General features: G+C 51.4%; 1 protein-coding gene across 3 annotated transcripts in view; it reads right to left on the reverse strand.

Moving 5' to 3' along the window:
- Positions 1-16509, reverse strand: part of fndc3a (fibronectin type III domain containing 3A) — a 73945-nt gene that overhangs the window by 36225 nt on the left and 21211 nt on the right. For 2 of the 3 annotated variants that reach the window (XM_035385515.1, XM_035385514.1), the window contains exon 3: positions 8441-8516. In XM_035385515.1, the coding sequence (XP_035241406.1) occupies positions 8441-8516 (76 nt within the window). Of the gene's footprint in view, positions 1-8440; positions 8517-13401; positions 13785-16509 lie in introns of those variants that run through there. The other variant, XM_035385516.1, reaches the window with a different exon arrangement.

A 16509-nucleotide genomic window follows, 5' to 3' on the forward strand; every position in this document is an offset into this window, starting at 1 on the left:
TAGACTAGCAGACTGTCAAGTGCTCGGAAAAGGGTTTTTCTTTTTTTTTTTTTTTTTTGGGAGGGGCGGGGGGAAATTACAGACATTTCCAGACCCCGTCAGCCTACTCCTTCCTCTCCACTTCCTCAATAAAATCAATAATGAATGAGTAGGAAGAGCCTGAGAAAGGTCATGTGATCAGCTACAGGTTTCCAGACCGGTTACACGTCCCACGGTCCCCCTCACTCGAGAGAAGAAGAAGAACGGAAGAACAGGCGGGACAGCACCTTCTACAATATTAACCCTTAAAGGTCACAAATACATGATCACGATGTTCTTAACTGAACATCTAATGCTGATGTAACTCTACACCTGCATCAAGAATTTTAAAGCTCTTCATTGTATATTTATTACCAATGGGAACCAGCCTAATTCCACCGTGTTTTCCTTTGCATTTGTAAGATATTTCTGCAGAATTCAGTATGTAGGGTTTCAATTGGATTCTTGTCTCATGCAGTGTAGTCTTGCTTACTGTGTAGACCCCAGACCTCACTTCCATTAAGTGCAATAGACTGAATTACACTATCAAATAGTTTGGACCAGATTCTAATTGGGATATTTAGCTTGAAAAGTTGTCTCTTTATTGCATATATTGCTCTTCAAGCCTTTTCTTTTAATGCATTTACTGCCATGCAGAAACTCCCAGAACCAAGGTAAGTATAATTCAGTGTGTTCTAGGGTAGGGTTATTAAGAGTTCATTTGTATCTGTTTTCCAAACATCTGGGCTTTTTTTTTTTTTTTTTTTTTTTTAATCTTGATTTTTGTCTTTTTTCAATTTACTGCCAGGGCCCAGTTCTGGCAGAATTGCTCAAACAGATCCAGGTGTTGCTGTAACCCTTTTTCTGTGGGTGACAACAGGACCAGACCTTCTGCGTACAGCAAACCTTTGATCACTTTGTCACACAGTGAAACCAGGAGCTGCAGACTGTTCCAACAACACTACTAACTCATTAATGAATATACTGAACAATGCTGGACTGAGAAAGCCCCGTCTTACCCGACCCTTGCATGAAGAACACAGTCTTTCTATAGCCAATTCGCACTGCACACTTGTTTTCTGTGTACATAGATTTAAATATTTCATAAACTTTGCCCCCTACACCACTTTGAATAATTTTATAGAATAGGCCATGGTGCCAAATCGACTCAATTGCTTTTTTTAAGTCAATGAAACATGCAAAAATCTTTCCAGTTTTTGGTGGACATGTTTATTTATTAGGGTGTGAAGGGTATAAATATGGTCAGTGGTACAGTGGTTTGGCAGAAAGCCAAACTGACTCTTACTCAAGACATTGTGCTTGTTAAGGAAGTATAAAGTCTTGTATTAAGGATGCTGCAAAATAACTAGCCCAGATTACTGCTTACACAAATGCCTTGGTAATTAGTAGGGTCTAATTTGTCTCCACTTTTGTGAAATGGCGATATAAGCCATTGGTTCGAGATGTCAAGAAGGCAGCCAGAACTCAGTTCTAGTTTGAATAATTTCACCATAGCCTTCTGCAGCTCAGTAGTGCTGTGTTTTAGGACCATAAGCTTTTTTATTGTTTTAGAGACTGGAGTTTTTCGGTCGGTTCCAACAATGATCTATTGGATATTGATTGTTTTTAATTGTTGATTCAGAGTGGTTTAGTTTTTAAAAATTATATTCCAATTATATTTTAAATCTTTTTGCAGGATTTCTTGTGGTGCTGTTGTGTTCAAGTTATTCCACAAATCCCAGAACTGATTTTGATTGATTGATTATTCAAGTTCGATTAGTTGTCTATTGATATAGCTTTGTTTCTTTATTTTCAGGGTTTGTTTGTATCGTTTAAGCATTTCACAATACTTGAGGCATACATCCTGCTTAGGTTGGTTGAGATTGTATTGCTTACTGGACTGTTTTTCAGTTTTTTAAAAATCTGTCTGTCTGTCTGTCTGTCTATCTATCCAACCAAAATAAAAATCCCAACGGAAATTTTAATTTGCACATTGAGGTGCTGTGGAGCAGTCGAGGGACGGGGGAGACAACAGCGAGGGTCAGTTCCATTTCAATCTGGTCTCTCAAAAAAACAAAAAAAACAAAAAAAAAAAAACAAAAACGACATTAACGAAACATCCCGATTGAACGTTTGTCTAATTCCTGAAGTGAGCATCAGTTAATTTCCTGAACTGACCTCTGACCCCGACAGATGCGGGCGAGGGCGTGGCACACAGCGGCAGATGCACCGGGGGCAAACAAAACCGCAGCCAAGGAGATGAGCCGAGAACACCGAAACCACGGAAACGAGACAGCCCTCTCAACAAACAGCCCACGCAAAAACAGCCTAAAACCATCCCGTGTGAGGAGGTGGAAATGCTCTTCATGACAACATTTCTAAAAATCTATATATATATATATATATTTTTTTTTTATTTATTTCTGGCCGGGTACAGAGCGATGACTCAAGGATTCCGCTCGACTGCGGTTGCTCAAACAGACGAGGACGCGGCTCCTGGAACTAATAATAATTTGACTGACGGTATAAATAGCCGAGCAGAGATTCTTCTCTTACTTCCTGGGGACCTTTTACATTCGGTTCTTTGTCATTTTTCAGTTGGCTCGAGTGTCACTCGAGACAGCCCATAAATGCAGGGGAAAGAACTCAGAAGAAAATACAGCTGCCCTGAATATCTAAAAGGGACACAAAATGGACACCGCACAACGTGTGGCCTTTCCTTACAAATGCAATGTACCGCACACACTGTATATGTGGGGGTTTTTATTTCTTTCTTGCAAGTAAATACATTTCACAGCAGTGTAGGACACAGCAATATCTGAAAGCCGCAATGATCTGTACATTTTACGAATATATTCCATTTATTATCATATCAAAATTATATATATTAATCAAAATTAATTTCAGGAATATTTTCATAGCAGTCTGATTTCTGTGATTTTAGCAGATGTTAGCAGTATGCGGTATGATTAGATTTATCTTGCATCTGCATTGACTATCTTCCCCTCCAGTGCTACAGGGGGCGACGATGAGCTCCCTTTCTCTCACAGGTTTCAATGAATGCACCCCCACAATGACACTTATATGACTGCCTATCACACGCTCTAGTGTTGTTTGCTTACCGTGTGAAATGCATTTAAGGAAGTCGCTTTGGCTTAAAGCGTCGACCAAATGAGTAAACCGCATTCCAGCCCGTTTGTGAAAGCAAGCCAGACAGACCAGAAAAGACCCTGAATTCACAGCACCGTAGAAGAGATGAGAAAAAAAACACTGAATGTGTAACTAAGGGGGGGGGGAACACACGCAATGTGCCTGCAGTCACTGGCATACAAACTGGATAAAACGGAAGAACCTTCCGGATTGCACCTGCTTCTCTCAGAGCTGGGAGAAGCCAGGGAGGCTTTGCGTGCTGGCAGGGGAATCTTTCCCAGTGTGGAACGGCCAGAGCACACAGTGAGAGATGAGCTCGCCAGAGCCAGCCACAGATAAATAATTAATTATGATGAATTAATGTACTGTTCCTGTGCTGGGGGATTGGGCGGGGGGGCATGGGTGACACTGGCAGAGGTTAATTACAGAGGGGAGCCAACAGTAGAACCCCCCCCCCCCCCCCACCCCCATTCATGCTTCTCCCCACAGCCAATCAATCACAAAGTACTGACCCATCCACTTACCGCAAATGAGTACCGAGCCTAACCTATTACTAAAGCCAGGGATGAATCACTAATTCCATCTGGCAATTTTCTCTTTTATTTTTTGAACATTTCTTTTCGCATATCGCAGCTCAATTTCCGCTCCTTGCGGGGGTGGGGTGGGGGGGGGGGGGGGGGGGGGGGGGGGGGGGGGGACTAGCCAGAGGAGAGTAATTTGCTGAAGGCGTAAGGGTCCATTAGCAGATTGCAGCTGAGCGACGTACGGTGTGTGGGACGGCTAAACCGGGCCAGCCCAACGAGGCGCAGAACTTTGGGGTTTAACCGGCAGAGAATGAAAGGCGTAATGTGCGTGCAAAGGCGGTATCTTCGCAGACCGACTCGGGCACCAATTCTCGCTTAATTTATTTGAGTTTTTTCTGTTGGTAACCCTCGGCCTACCCCCCTCACCTGCAGCGGAGATGGTACGCACCGGTCAGGTGGAGCGGAGGGGGCGGAGGAGGCACTAAGAGCTGTTCAGGGCCGAGCGCCGCCTCGTTTCAGAAAATCAACCAAAACTCAAACAATGGATTGAAAAACGTCCGTCGTGTTCTCTGAGGGCTTTTTATAATCAGCTGCATTTAAAATCACTTCCTGAGCAGAATGAACCGAATATTAAACTGGTGTACGCACAAATCCATAGGCTATTTACTTACTTTTTTTTTTTTTTTACACAAACGAGTATAAAAAGAACATCGATGGGGAACAAGGATTGGCTTTGTTCTTTTTCCCAGCATGCTTTGCAGTCTCTCTGTTAACACGGTTAACCCCCACCCTCATCCTATGTTTGGCATGACAGGGAACGTGGAGTCCTGTTCACATATGCACCATAAGCGCAGGAAGATCTGAACTACAGCAGATCAATGATTCCCTCGCCCCCGCCCCATTTCACAAACTCCCCCTCCTTCCTTCACAGTAAATGTACAAACACGACTGCTATCATCTCTCTCGCTCCCTCCCTCCCTCTCCCTCCCTCTCTCTCAGACACACACCATCTCGCCCCCCTCCTCTCTCTCTCTCTGTCTCCAAGTGAGAATACTCACACTCGTTCTCAGATGCCGTCAATGAAAAGGGCGTGCGCGTGTGTGTGCGTGTGTGCGTGTGGGCGCGTGTGTGGGCGCGTGTGTGTGTGTGTGTGTGTGTGCGTGTGCGTGTGCGTGTGCGTGTGCGTGTGTGTGCGTGTGTGTGTGTGTGCGTGTGTGTGTGTGTGCGTGTGCGCGCGTGTGTGTGGGCGCGCGTGTGCCTGAATGTGTAACGCGTGAGCGGCTACGCGTGCGTGTCGTGCGCCTCCCCGCGTGTCTCTTGAGGGGGAGAAACGCGCCTCCAGCTCGCCGCTCGCCCGGAAAGAGAGGAGCTGCGACGTCCCCAGCCTCGCTCTTTCCCGATGCGTGACGCCGGCGCTCTGCTCCGCTTCCGAGCGCCAGCGAGCCCCAGCACAAGACCCGCCCACAGCGGCGGTCACCCGCGGACTGAGTGTACCCCCCCCCCCTCCAAGTAACACCTACCCCCCCAGCTCACGAGTCGAGAGGCCAAATCCACCACTCCAGCACACAGGATGGGTTTTTTAACCCCTTTGTTGGTGCTTCATACCACAGGAGACATTTTGATAAAAACGTGATTGATAAATCAAAATGGATAAATAACTGACCCTTGATTGCTTTAACTGATCGTATGCTGTGCCTGTCATCTCCACGCTCGGGACTGCAGCGGCCTTAGCATGCTCTCGTGCCGCCAGGAGGGCGCTAGCACCCTTTTAGGCTCCTTACGCCTGTGCCGAATATCAGGGAGACCTCTGACCCGCAGGCTGTCAGGAACTCAAGGGCCCGGGGGCCAGACGCAGCTCCTCTAATCTGCAGCGCGGTGAGCCAGTCCCGCCATATGCCACCGCATTTCAGAGGGAGCCTCTCTGCCACTGACCTACCCATACACGTCATGTTCCCTCTCTCACTCTGCGCAGCTCTCTCTCTCTCTCGCTGTAGACGGGTGGAGCGGTCCAACAAACGGCCAGCCGAACAGAGACGGCCGCCAAACAAAGACAGTCTCCGTACGGAGATAACTGCTGTGGAGAGATAACCGCACCGCCCAAAAAAACCCACCGTCCCTGCAGCGAGGGTGAGTCACGCACCGAGTCGCCGGACCCCCAATTAATCCGAGTCACCGAGTTCACCCGTGACTCTCGGCCAAGCCGAGCATCCTGGGAAAGGGGGGGAGGGGCCAGGCCAGATCGTGTCATAGCACGGGCTCCTCGTAATAGACGCTCCGCCACGGAGCCCAGCGCGCTGGCAGCAGCGACTACGCACTTCCCGTTTCTAAAAATAGCCGGGGAATAGGCAAATAGAGCGGCGAGAAAAGGAACGAGGAAAAAAAAAAAAAAAAAGAAAAAAGACGGAATAACCGGTCGGTCTCTCTCTCGTGCGTGCCGGTCGGTGCCCCCGGCACATTTTAAGGTGAACGGCTGAGAGCAGGGCGGGGCCGGGGGGAGGGGGAGAGGAGCACTGTAACACTCCGAGTGAGTCATCCCTCCCTCCCTCCCTCCCTCCCTCCCTCCCTCCCTCCCTCCTCATCGCTGACAGACGAGTGCCGGAGGTGACAGGCCAGTTAGCGGCTGCGACAGAGCCTGGCGCACTCCTCTCCGCCGGCTCTTTCCGCTGCCATGGGGGGGGGCGGTGTGGCCCCCTCCCTTATTTAGCGTATTCGGCTGACAGACGGGGGGGGGGTTCTGAATGCCAGACAGGACTTTCGCTCACGCGGTAAGGGGCAGAACATTCCGGTCTCTCAGTGGCGGGCGTTTCGGGGAAGTCCACTCCGAGCGCGGACGCCTGGCCGCCCTGCCGGTGAAGGGGCGGGGGACGACCCAAAGTTCCGCGCCCGGGGATCAGGCGACGCACCCGCCCGTCACCTCCCCAGCGCCCCCGCTGGCCCCAACGCTGCCAGCACACTGCTAACATCAGCGTAGCCCAGCATGTTTTGGGGGGGTCGTTTCCCAGTCTGCCCCCCCCTCACCCGCCCTAATATTCGCATTCTTATGGGAGGGTTGTGTCCTCCCCGAACTACAGAAATGTTCAAGGCAAAGTCTCCAATAGGCTCTGAGCACCTCTGAGCTCTCTAACATGTGAGGGTAACCTTAGGCAGAGAATCTATTGCACTGCACGTTATTAAGTCTCTGAATGAAAGTCTCAGCTAAATTATTCATTTAAGACCCTCCCCCCCATGTCTAGAAAATGGATATGATTTGACAGTTGAACAAAAAAATTCTGTAAAGGCAATAAAACTATGATTTAAAAGGTTTATTAACCATGAAATAGTGAGCCCATTTAAATTATTTCATACTGGAGCAGGGCCCTATGTAAACCACGCAAGCCAGTTCACCCCATGAAAACATCTTAGTGTTTTTTATGTCAGACATGAGCTTCACAGGAGTGAAGTAAAACCCTGAAACTGAGCTCATGTTCCAGCTGACAGACAAAAAAAATGCATCTCTGAGTTTATTGATCACGGAGATTTTGATTCATGAGATGGCAGATTTTACAGAACAGACTCCCACCACACACTACCCAGACCAACGGCTCTGCAGAAAACCTGCTTCCATTCGATCGCCTCTTCATACAAGACACGTTTGCTGAACTGTTTACTCACGCTCCACTGTCCGGGACACATTTCCTTTTAGTGCAAATACAATGAGCAGCAGTCCTACTGATATGAACGCGCCTGCTTCTGACTCCCCCGCTCCCCCCCCCCGGGTGTCATAAACGTGGCAAAGCTAAATCTTCCATTGAAAACAGACCGCGACGCGAGGGCTTCGTCTAAATCAGGCTAGCCGCGAGCGCCGCGAGCGCAAACGCACCCGGAGCTTCACCTGCGCGCCGCGTTTACCGCTCCCAGAGAGGACGCGTAGCGGCACCGCGCGCGACACCCGACGAGAAACTCACTCCGCCGCCGCTAGGCTAATGCGATTTCTCAATGGCAGAGAAGTAAAAAATAAATAAATAAAAAAATTTTTTAAAAAGGTGGCGTTCGTGGCGAGTGGCGGGCGTGGGGCGTTTCCTGTGGCGGAACCGCGGCCCACGCTGGCACGGCGAGGAAGCGGGCGGGGTCGTGTGCCGGAGATGGCGGCAGCTCAACCGAAGGCAGCGCAGAATCTGTTGTAAGGTTCGCGAAGAGAACAGAACCTCACAGTCATTTTTCACCCGTTACCACCCCCCAACTCCACCCCCACCCCCACCCCCTCCCCCAAAGTCATTTTTCACCTGCCACCCCCCCGCTGCTCCCCACGTCCTCTCCGAGTGAGCGACAGGCTCACAGCAGGGCTGTTATCTAAACCGCTCGTTTGCTTAAACAAAAGCGGCTTCAGGAAGTGATTATAATCACAGTAAACGGGTGCCTGTAACATGCCCAATTCAAAGCACAACGCAAACAAAGAGCTCGCCGCCCATCTGCTGAGATTAATAGTGCGGCTATTACTGCACCCCCCCCCCCCCCCACACCCCACCCCACCACCCCAAACCGAAGCATGGAAAGGTTCTGACACCAGGTGACCCGAAAGACTGCTTCCCACCCCATTCAGCTCAGTACTACGAAATCCTCATTTTTAACTGACTGGGAAGTTTCGTTAATTATTTTAAGAAGCAATGAACTTGATTATAACAAACACGATGAGCCTCGTCTGTGTCTGTGTGTGTGCGTGTGTCTGTGTGTCCGTCTGCGTGTCTGTGCCTGTCGTACGGACGTCTTACCTGTGATACACTGGAACTGACCATCCTCTCGTCGAATTGTGAAGGCCTCACCTGGATTTACCTGCACCAAGATTACCTAGTGAGAGAGAGAGAGAGAGAGAGAGACACAATCAGATGAACAGACAGATAAGGCTGGATATTCACTGGACATGCTGCGAAACACCATAATGTACATAAGCTTGAGTCTTCGTATACGATGTAGGACGTAAGCAAAGACATACACAACTTAGAACTGAAAGGGAATTTATCTGCATAGTTTGTGGAGTACAAACTGACACAGAATATAGCTGGAAATGAATATTGATTAGACGCACACTTCCTTGTGGGAACATTCTGAGACCATCATGAACTTGTCTTGTTTATCTGAAGGCCCACTGTAGAGCACTCATGGGAATCGCTCTCAAGCAATTAAAATCTCAACAGTCCCTCCAAGCTTTTAAAAAAAACGGTTAATTAAAATGAATACACCAATCTTAGCCTGCGCCTCTGGCCCAAGCCAACCTTGCGAAACGGCGGTACGCTCACAAAGACCCCGCCCTTCAGCGGATTGGGCGAGCCCGGCTCCCCCTCGGGCCGAAGGGGTACGGACAGAAAGGCGCATGAGCGGTCAGCTGGATGGGGCCAGAGTTGCCATGCAACGGTTTCTCGGCCTGATCTGGCCTTGGACTGGCTGAATCAGTCAGTGGGAAAGCTGCATCGGTCACTTTCGTTTCAACAGTGACAGGACAGGTCACCCCCGACTGCTTTGCCCTGATTCTCCCTCTCTTTCTCTCTCTTTCCATCATCACTGGGCGACTGATTGCCGCTGTTCACAATCCTAAACCTATCGCTGAAAACAGGAGATAAAGGCAGGGATAGAGAGAGAGCGAGGGAGAGGCAGAGACGGAGCGAGAGAGAAAAAGTGAAAGAGAGTGACAGAGAGAGAGAGACAGCGGCAGAAGAAGACAGAGTGAGGGAGAAAGAGTGAAAGAGAGCAATAGGGAAAAAGAGAGAGAGGGAGACAGAGGCAGAGAGAGGGCAGGGAGTTTGCATTCATATCCGTGTGCGAACGAAACTGCTCTTCTAACAAATACAAACCAAAACTTAATATTTCCTCCGTTGACATTCCGTTGGGCAGCCTTGACTCTGGCTGTTAAAAAAACAGCGTCACAGCCAGGAACTCCATCACCCGCACACTCCACTCACACCGCTAACCGCTAACTCCACTGTGTGGGGGGATGGGGGGGGAGGGGGAATAATACAGAAAACTTTTTTAAAAGGCTACTCCACATTCACCATTTGCTGATGCACAGAAGTGCTTCTGAACAGAAAGACAGAATAAAAAGGCCGTGGTTCAGAGGAGGCTGACGCACACAGACCAAGGTTTCTGCGGGAAACGTGTCTGGAATAATGGACCGCTGAAGGTCTGCATCCAATCTCTCCCACTCACTCAAGGCTGTGGGTTCAGTAACATCTCATTAGTGAGCGCGTTCGCTCTCTCCGTCTCTCTCTCTCTCTGTTCCTCTCTTTCTCCCCGTCCGTCTCTCCCTCCCTCGCTCGCTCTCCGAAGCTACGCGCCGAACGGTCACGGCGACCTGTGGGGAGCACGACGCCCGAAACAGGCGCGAGTGAGCGAGCGAGCGAGGGAGCGAGCAGACTGCAGAAGTCTGCTCGCTCTCCTGACTGGCTGCCTCAGGGTAACGCTGTGATCAGCTCGCTCCCGCTGCTGATCTGCGAGACGTTCATCCAGCCTACACCCGCCCCAGAGGCCGCTGCGGACCCAACCACAAACCCCCTCATCCAGCCCACACCCCCCCCCCCCCCCGAGCCACAAACCCCCTCATCCAACCTACACCCCCCCCAGAGGCTGCTGGGGACCCAACCACAAAACCCCTCATCCAGCCTACACCCCCCCCACCCAGAGGCCGCTGCGGACCCAACCACAAAACCCCTCATCCAGCCCACACCCCCCGGAGCCACAAACCCCCTCACCCAGCCTACACCCCCCCAAGCCACAAACCCCCTCACCCAGCCTACACCCCCCCAAGCCACAAACCCCCTCACCCAGCCTACACCCCCCTGAGCCACAAACCCTCTCGTCTAGACGAGCAGCAGACCCAGCACTGCATGTCCACATTAAAATGATAATTCTTTTTGTTTTGTTTTTTGTTTTTAAGAAACCAAAAAAATTCACAAAACATTTGATATTCTTACCACCAAGTGTTCTGCTCAGTGGCACTAAAGGTTCCCAGCTAAGAGTTTCCTCTTAAAACCTACTCACAAAGCTGCTGAGACTAACTTTTAGAAGGGAACAGAGAGAACTCTTAAGCTTGGGAGTGTGGCCAGGGCTGACCTCGTTGCTATGGATGATGTGGCCTTTCTTAAATGAGCTTAATTACTATTCCCACAGTGATTGGTTGACAGGGGACGGGTCCGTGTCGACGAATTCATCACAGAAATACTGCAGCGGTAGAGGTACAAATCATGTCGCCATATTCAAATAAAGATCCTTAAATAAGAATGCAGGCTAAGTGCCACTGATCTAACATAAAACCAAAAATAATTTACCGACTAGTCTATATGTCTGGCTAATTGTCAGCCTCTTGCACGCCTGGCAGATTGTAAAGTAATTTATGCACTGATACGCACTGAAACAGCCTTGTAATTATTATGTGAGAATAATAACGTTGGACAGCAACAAGTGACACTACATTTGCCCTACACAGGAAAACAAAATCCAAACCAAGTAGCTCTACTACACGCCTAATCCTAATGCCTTCGCGACTGAGGCAGTACCTTTTAACAAAAAACTTGATATTATTAACCGTTTCTAAAACTGAACCAATCACAAGGCAGATTTCCAACCGCAGCCATTTTTAGGACTGTTTGTGACTTTGTGTTTAAGAAGTTGTCGCCATGGTTCTCCAGGTTGAAAAGACCGGGCCAAAACTTGTGTAGCCAATCAGGAGCTGGCAGCGTTCCAGCATATTAAAAACTAAACTGACGAATTTGTGGGCGGCAACCATTTTTTCTGGCTGGATATCTTGATTGACGTTTATATGACGTAGCGGCACCTCCAAAAGGGAACTTTGACATCACGATTTGGGTGGGGGCCAGAGTGGAATGCAGAAAGCATTTTTCAAACGTTTGAGGGCAGCACCAACAAGTTTTCGACCAGTTTCTTCTGTCAAAATATATTATTTCATGTTGAAATAACAGCATAGATTAAAATGTTTAATTATGAAGTAGGCATACAAACATGTTCACAGCTAAATGAAATAAAAAATCAAAAATTCTAGGGTGTAATTACCCTTCTACGATGTTGTGAATATGGCCCAGATTCACTAACTGGTCTGCCACGTTCACTTTAACTGCTGGGCTGAACGTCAGATAATCCCTCCAACCCTACATTATTTCACGAAGCAGGATGACCGAGTAAAACCCAGAAAACCTCCAAATTCTGGAACAAGGAACGGACTTTAAAAAAAAAAATCTGTTTCATGTTTTACAAAGCGCAGCTAACCACCTAACTCAACAATCTGGCTTCAGGAGATCAGGACATCGGCGAGCACAATTACCCTCCAGCCTCTCCCTTACGGCCGACCAGGCTCACAAAAAGCCCCTAAAAACAGCCCCCGTGGCCACACGCTGCTAATGGACGCCACGGGCTCTTCATCACGGCTACATTAACCTTCTGCTAAGCAGATTTTGGCCGGCTGCTTCCTCACCAAGGTCCAATTAAGGCCCCCCCCCCGGCCTGGCCGTCCCTGGACAAATCCCATTAGGATTTTAGGCCTCTGCGCTCGGCCCTCCCCCGGTGAGAACGAGCACGCCGCTAACGCGCCGCAGTGCACACTGGGACAAACCGGCGTCGCTCACGAGCCATCCGCTCCGAACGCTGCAGTGCCCCGACAAGCGGGAATGACTTTCGCCGTGATCCGGCTGCGGACTTGCGTGGTCCCGCTGTGTATTTTAGGACACGTCTTAAAGCACTCTGCGAGGGCGATGAGAGGGACGCAGGCGGGCAGACGGACGGGCAGGGCCGGAGGAAGCGGCGCCGGCGTAGCGGCTCCGGTCCGGCGCTAACCACGCACTCACGATTCCCCCGGCGGCCACGCAAACACGCGCCGCGCTCCCCGCCGCGCTGACTCACCCGCTCTCACGCAGCGGCCGCGGGCGCGGGAGAAACGCCGCCGCGCTCTAACGTCTCCCCCCCGTAATCCTAATTAAGAGGACAGAGCCGAACATGGCCGAGCGCCACGCTGGCTGGCAGGCTGGCGCGACCGCGCGAGAGGAACCGCCACGTCACCGCGAACACGACCGCAGCGCTCCCGTTCTAAAAGGCCCTCCGGTCCTTTTTAAAACACCCTGCGAGCGCACGCGTCTCCTCTGCCCCGCGAGAGAGGAACGGGTCCGTGGAGGCACCGGCGGCGGCGGCGGGCGGACTGCGAGAGCGGGAGTGGCCGGCGACGGTTGCCGCGGCGCCGGTTACCTGGGAGCCGCGGCAGAAGCTGACCCCCCGCGGCATGCGGCCGCAGCTGCGACTCCGCTCCAGCGCAGCCGCGCTCTCTGCGGCAGCTTCCATTCATGAGTCCGCCACGCTCTCACTCACGCCTGTGAGCACACACACACACGCTCTCTCTCTCTCACACACACACACACATGCACATATGCGCACAAACATACACACAGGCACACATGCTTACATACACACACACACACACACACACACACACGTGGAGAGAGACAGAGGGAGGTCTTATTGAATTAAAGTCAAGATGCCCCTCTCTGGAAAGAGCGTGTGTGTGTGTGTGTGAGAGCATTTTGTGTTCTTTTTAACCCGTTTGGTTTGCTTAATTTTGTTGCTAAATGAAAAGCTCTTTTTGGTGGAGCCTCCGGTCTGAGGGCCAGGAGAGCCCCCGCCCCCAAATCAGTCATGAAAACAGACCCCCAGAGACCAGGAAAACCCCGACGCCACTTACTGTCGCCCGCATCGCTCTCCCTCTGGCGCGCTCACTCGCTTTCTCTCTCATTCAGGCGTTGCCGTGGGTTACGCGCTCGCCGGTGGGGAAGAGTCCTGCGGCGGCCATGGTCGGCCGCTTCGCCCCGGGACCCGGGAAAACGCGGGGTCCTGACCCGAAAGGAGGGGGCCGTGCATGCGGCCCGTGCGCGGGGCCCCCGGCCTCCGGAACCCAGGGCCGGGCTCCAACGACGCGGCGGAGGAAGAGGAGGAGGACGAGGAAGACGCTACTGCGCGGTATCCAGTGGGGCTGCTCCGGTAGCCGGTGGTACGATCTTCGGTTCGACGCGCTCAGCTGCAAGCTGCTCCCTCCCTCTGTCTCTCTCGCTCTCTGTCTCTCTCTCTCTCTCTCTTTCGCTCTCGCTCACTCCCTCCCTCCCTCCCCGCCTGCCTGCCTCTCCGCGACCGTCTCCACGGCAACCCCTTCAACAAACACAGCGCGGCATCGTCCCTGTCCGCGGCAGCGGCTGATGGGCAGTGGTCGGTCGGAGGAAGGGTGGAGGAAGAAGAGGAGAGGAGAAAAGAGGGAGGAACGAGTGTAAGCTAAAGAGATCCAGCAATCGCTCATTCCACACATGGGGGGGGGGCAATTCACCTTTTTTCCTCTTTTCCCACCCTCCATCCCCCTCTCCCCTTGTGTCTGTGCGTGACTCTCAGTGTACGTGTGTGTGTGTGCATTTGACTTAGTGCGTGCGTGTTTGCCTGCGTGTGACTTTGTTAGTGAGCGAGTGCGTGCTTGTGTGCGTGCGTGTGTGTGTGTGTGTGCGCGGGTGCGTGTCTGGAAGTGATCGTGTTCACACTAAAATATGAGCCTCCTTCGTCCCCAAAGTGAATTTCATTTCGTTTCTTTTTTTTTTCTTCTCTTCTTTGGAGTCGTGAGCATCCACAGCTGACAGGGACTGCCGTGTCCTCCCTCTCTCACTCTCCCCCCCCTTCCCTGTCTCTTTTTCTCTCTCACTCGCTCTCCCTCACTCCGTCCCTCTCTTTCTCTTTCTCCATCCCATCCTCAGGCTACTTCCTCTCTCCCCCCCTGCGGCCCCCGCTCTCTCTCGCCCTCAGACTGGCACCCTGTATGTGCTGCATTAGCAGCTCGGTCCATGCTGGAGATGAGGGGACGGGCGCTCAGTAGCCGCCGTGGCTGTGGCGAGCGGGGATAGCGCTAGCCTCCGGCGACGCCGCGGCTGCCGTCTGTCCATCACGCGGGACCACCGGCCGCAGAGGGGGCGGTGCCAACACCCGACCCCGCCCCTAGATCGTGCTAGAACACCGTGGACCTGGCAGGGACTTTGCACAAAATCCGCCCGTCCTTTCACAGCAATTTGAGGTTTTTCTTTTTTTACTCATTTTCATTTATTCCTCTTATTCAGGCAGGAGAGGCGCTGACGGGGGTGACAGCCCGGGGATGTGGGGGGGGCGGGGAGACAGCCCGGGGGCGGAGGGGGGTGTGGGGGGGTGACACACGAGAGAATGACACGCCAGTGACTCCGAAAACCTCCGCCAGGCCCCGGGACGCCGCAGCGCTCCCACGCACCCGAACCCGCCTCACACTCAGGCTCTCCGGACGGACGGACGGACGGACGGGGGGGGGGGCTTCTGCCCAACACTGCTCTGTCACCACGGCAACCACGCGCCAGCCGCCAGGATTCCTCAGATAACAAGGGAACCTGTGGGGGCTGGAATCGGGCTGGGGGTGGTGGGGGGTGGTGGGGGGTGGGGGGATTAATGAGTAAATCTTAGCAGCGCACTCAAGGTGAAAATGCCACAGCCAATCCCCCCCCCCACTACAGGAAGAGAGGAAAGATGCGTTACTTTTCCATTCCACTTTCCCCGCATCACTGCCGCACTGATAATTATGTGGAACATCCTGCCGCTGCGATTCGGAGAGTGGAAAACTAACGCAGGCCTCGACAGTAAGGAGTGCCCGCTGGCCCAGGGCCACTCTGAGATTGGCTCAGGCCAGTTGATTGATCTGTCTCTTGCCCAATCGAGCCAGTACCCAAAATAAGTCTCGTCTGAGTCCTGGAAAGAACGCTAAAACTTTATCATTTCCGTACCGACACCGCGTCATCAATGACGAATGTTGCAGCTTGATCGTTCATTAATATTTGCACCAACGATTTCTCATAAATAACTTACTCTACTGCTTTCCTTTCTCTACTGAAACATGGTTATCAATAACTACATTAGCCTTCATTCAGTTTTCTACCAATGCTCGCTTACCAGTAACTAACCTAAGCCGAACAGCTTGGTCATTCACTCATATTCAACCAGGAGTTTAAGACCATGATCCCGTGTGAAAAACAAGACTAGGTCTTCAGCTGGCACCATGCAGGCCTTTTAGAAAATGGCCACAAAACAAGATGTCGCCACTTCTTCATCAAAACGTGACTTAAATTCAATCAAACCATAATCACGTTCACACCTGCAACCAACATCTGCCGTGGACTTAGCCAGCCTTCACTGCCCTGCCGAGCGGTTTAGTAAGCGATGGGAACGTTGAGCTCAAAAGCGCGCGGCGTGAAATCCGCTTCTGCGCGTTCGTTTCAAACAAACCGACAGGAAAGCAGGGGGACCGGCATCTCGGAAAGCTCTTTAAAATACGTTCACCAGGGTTAACGAAACAGAGCTGGCTTAGAAACACGTAAATCGAAAAGGTTGCCGGGTTCTGAAAACAAAACTTTATTATCCATATATACTGCAAATGTGCTCAACAGGCACTCATAGGATACAGTGTATACCAAGTTGGGGCTGTCTAATAAAAAGGCAGTCTAATTATTTCTGTACATAGGGATTGGTGAGCCAGCAGCGTCCCCATGTCTTATACGGAAGAGGGGGGAATTTTAGTTGATGTTAGAGAGGTCAAAGGTCACAGGTGTAGCCTAGGAGAGCACCACAGAGAAATGCAGAACTGGCCCGTGTCACCCTGGGAGGGAGGATTTCATTCAAAAGGGAAGCCCGTCCCACGTTTCATTGCTCAATAGCGCCGCGCACTGCAATCAACCCGGCCAGAGGCCTGACTTACAGGACGATTCAGCAGAGATGGGATGTTCATACACAAGTAACATACTAC

Source organism: Anguilla anguilla, chromosome 12 (assembly GCF_013347855.1).
Source record: "Anguilla anguilla isolate fAngAng1 chromosome 12, fAngAng1.pri, whole genome shotgun sequence".
NCBI classification, from domain to species: domain Eukaryota; kingdom Metazoa; phylum Chordata; class Actinopteri; order Anguilliformes; family Anguillidae; genus Anguilla; species Anguilla anguilla.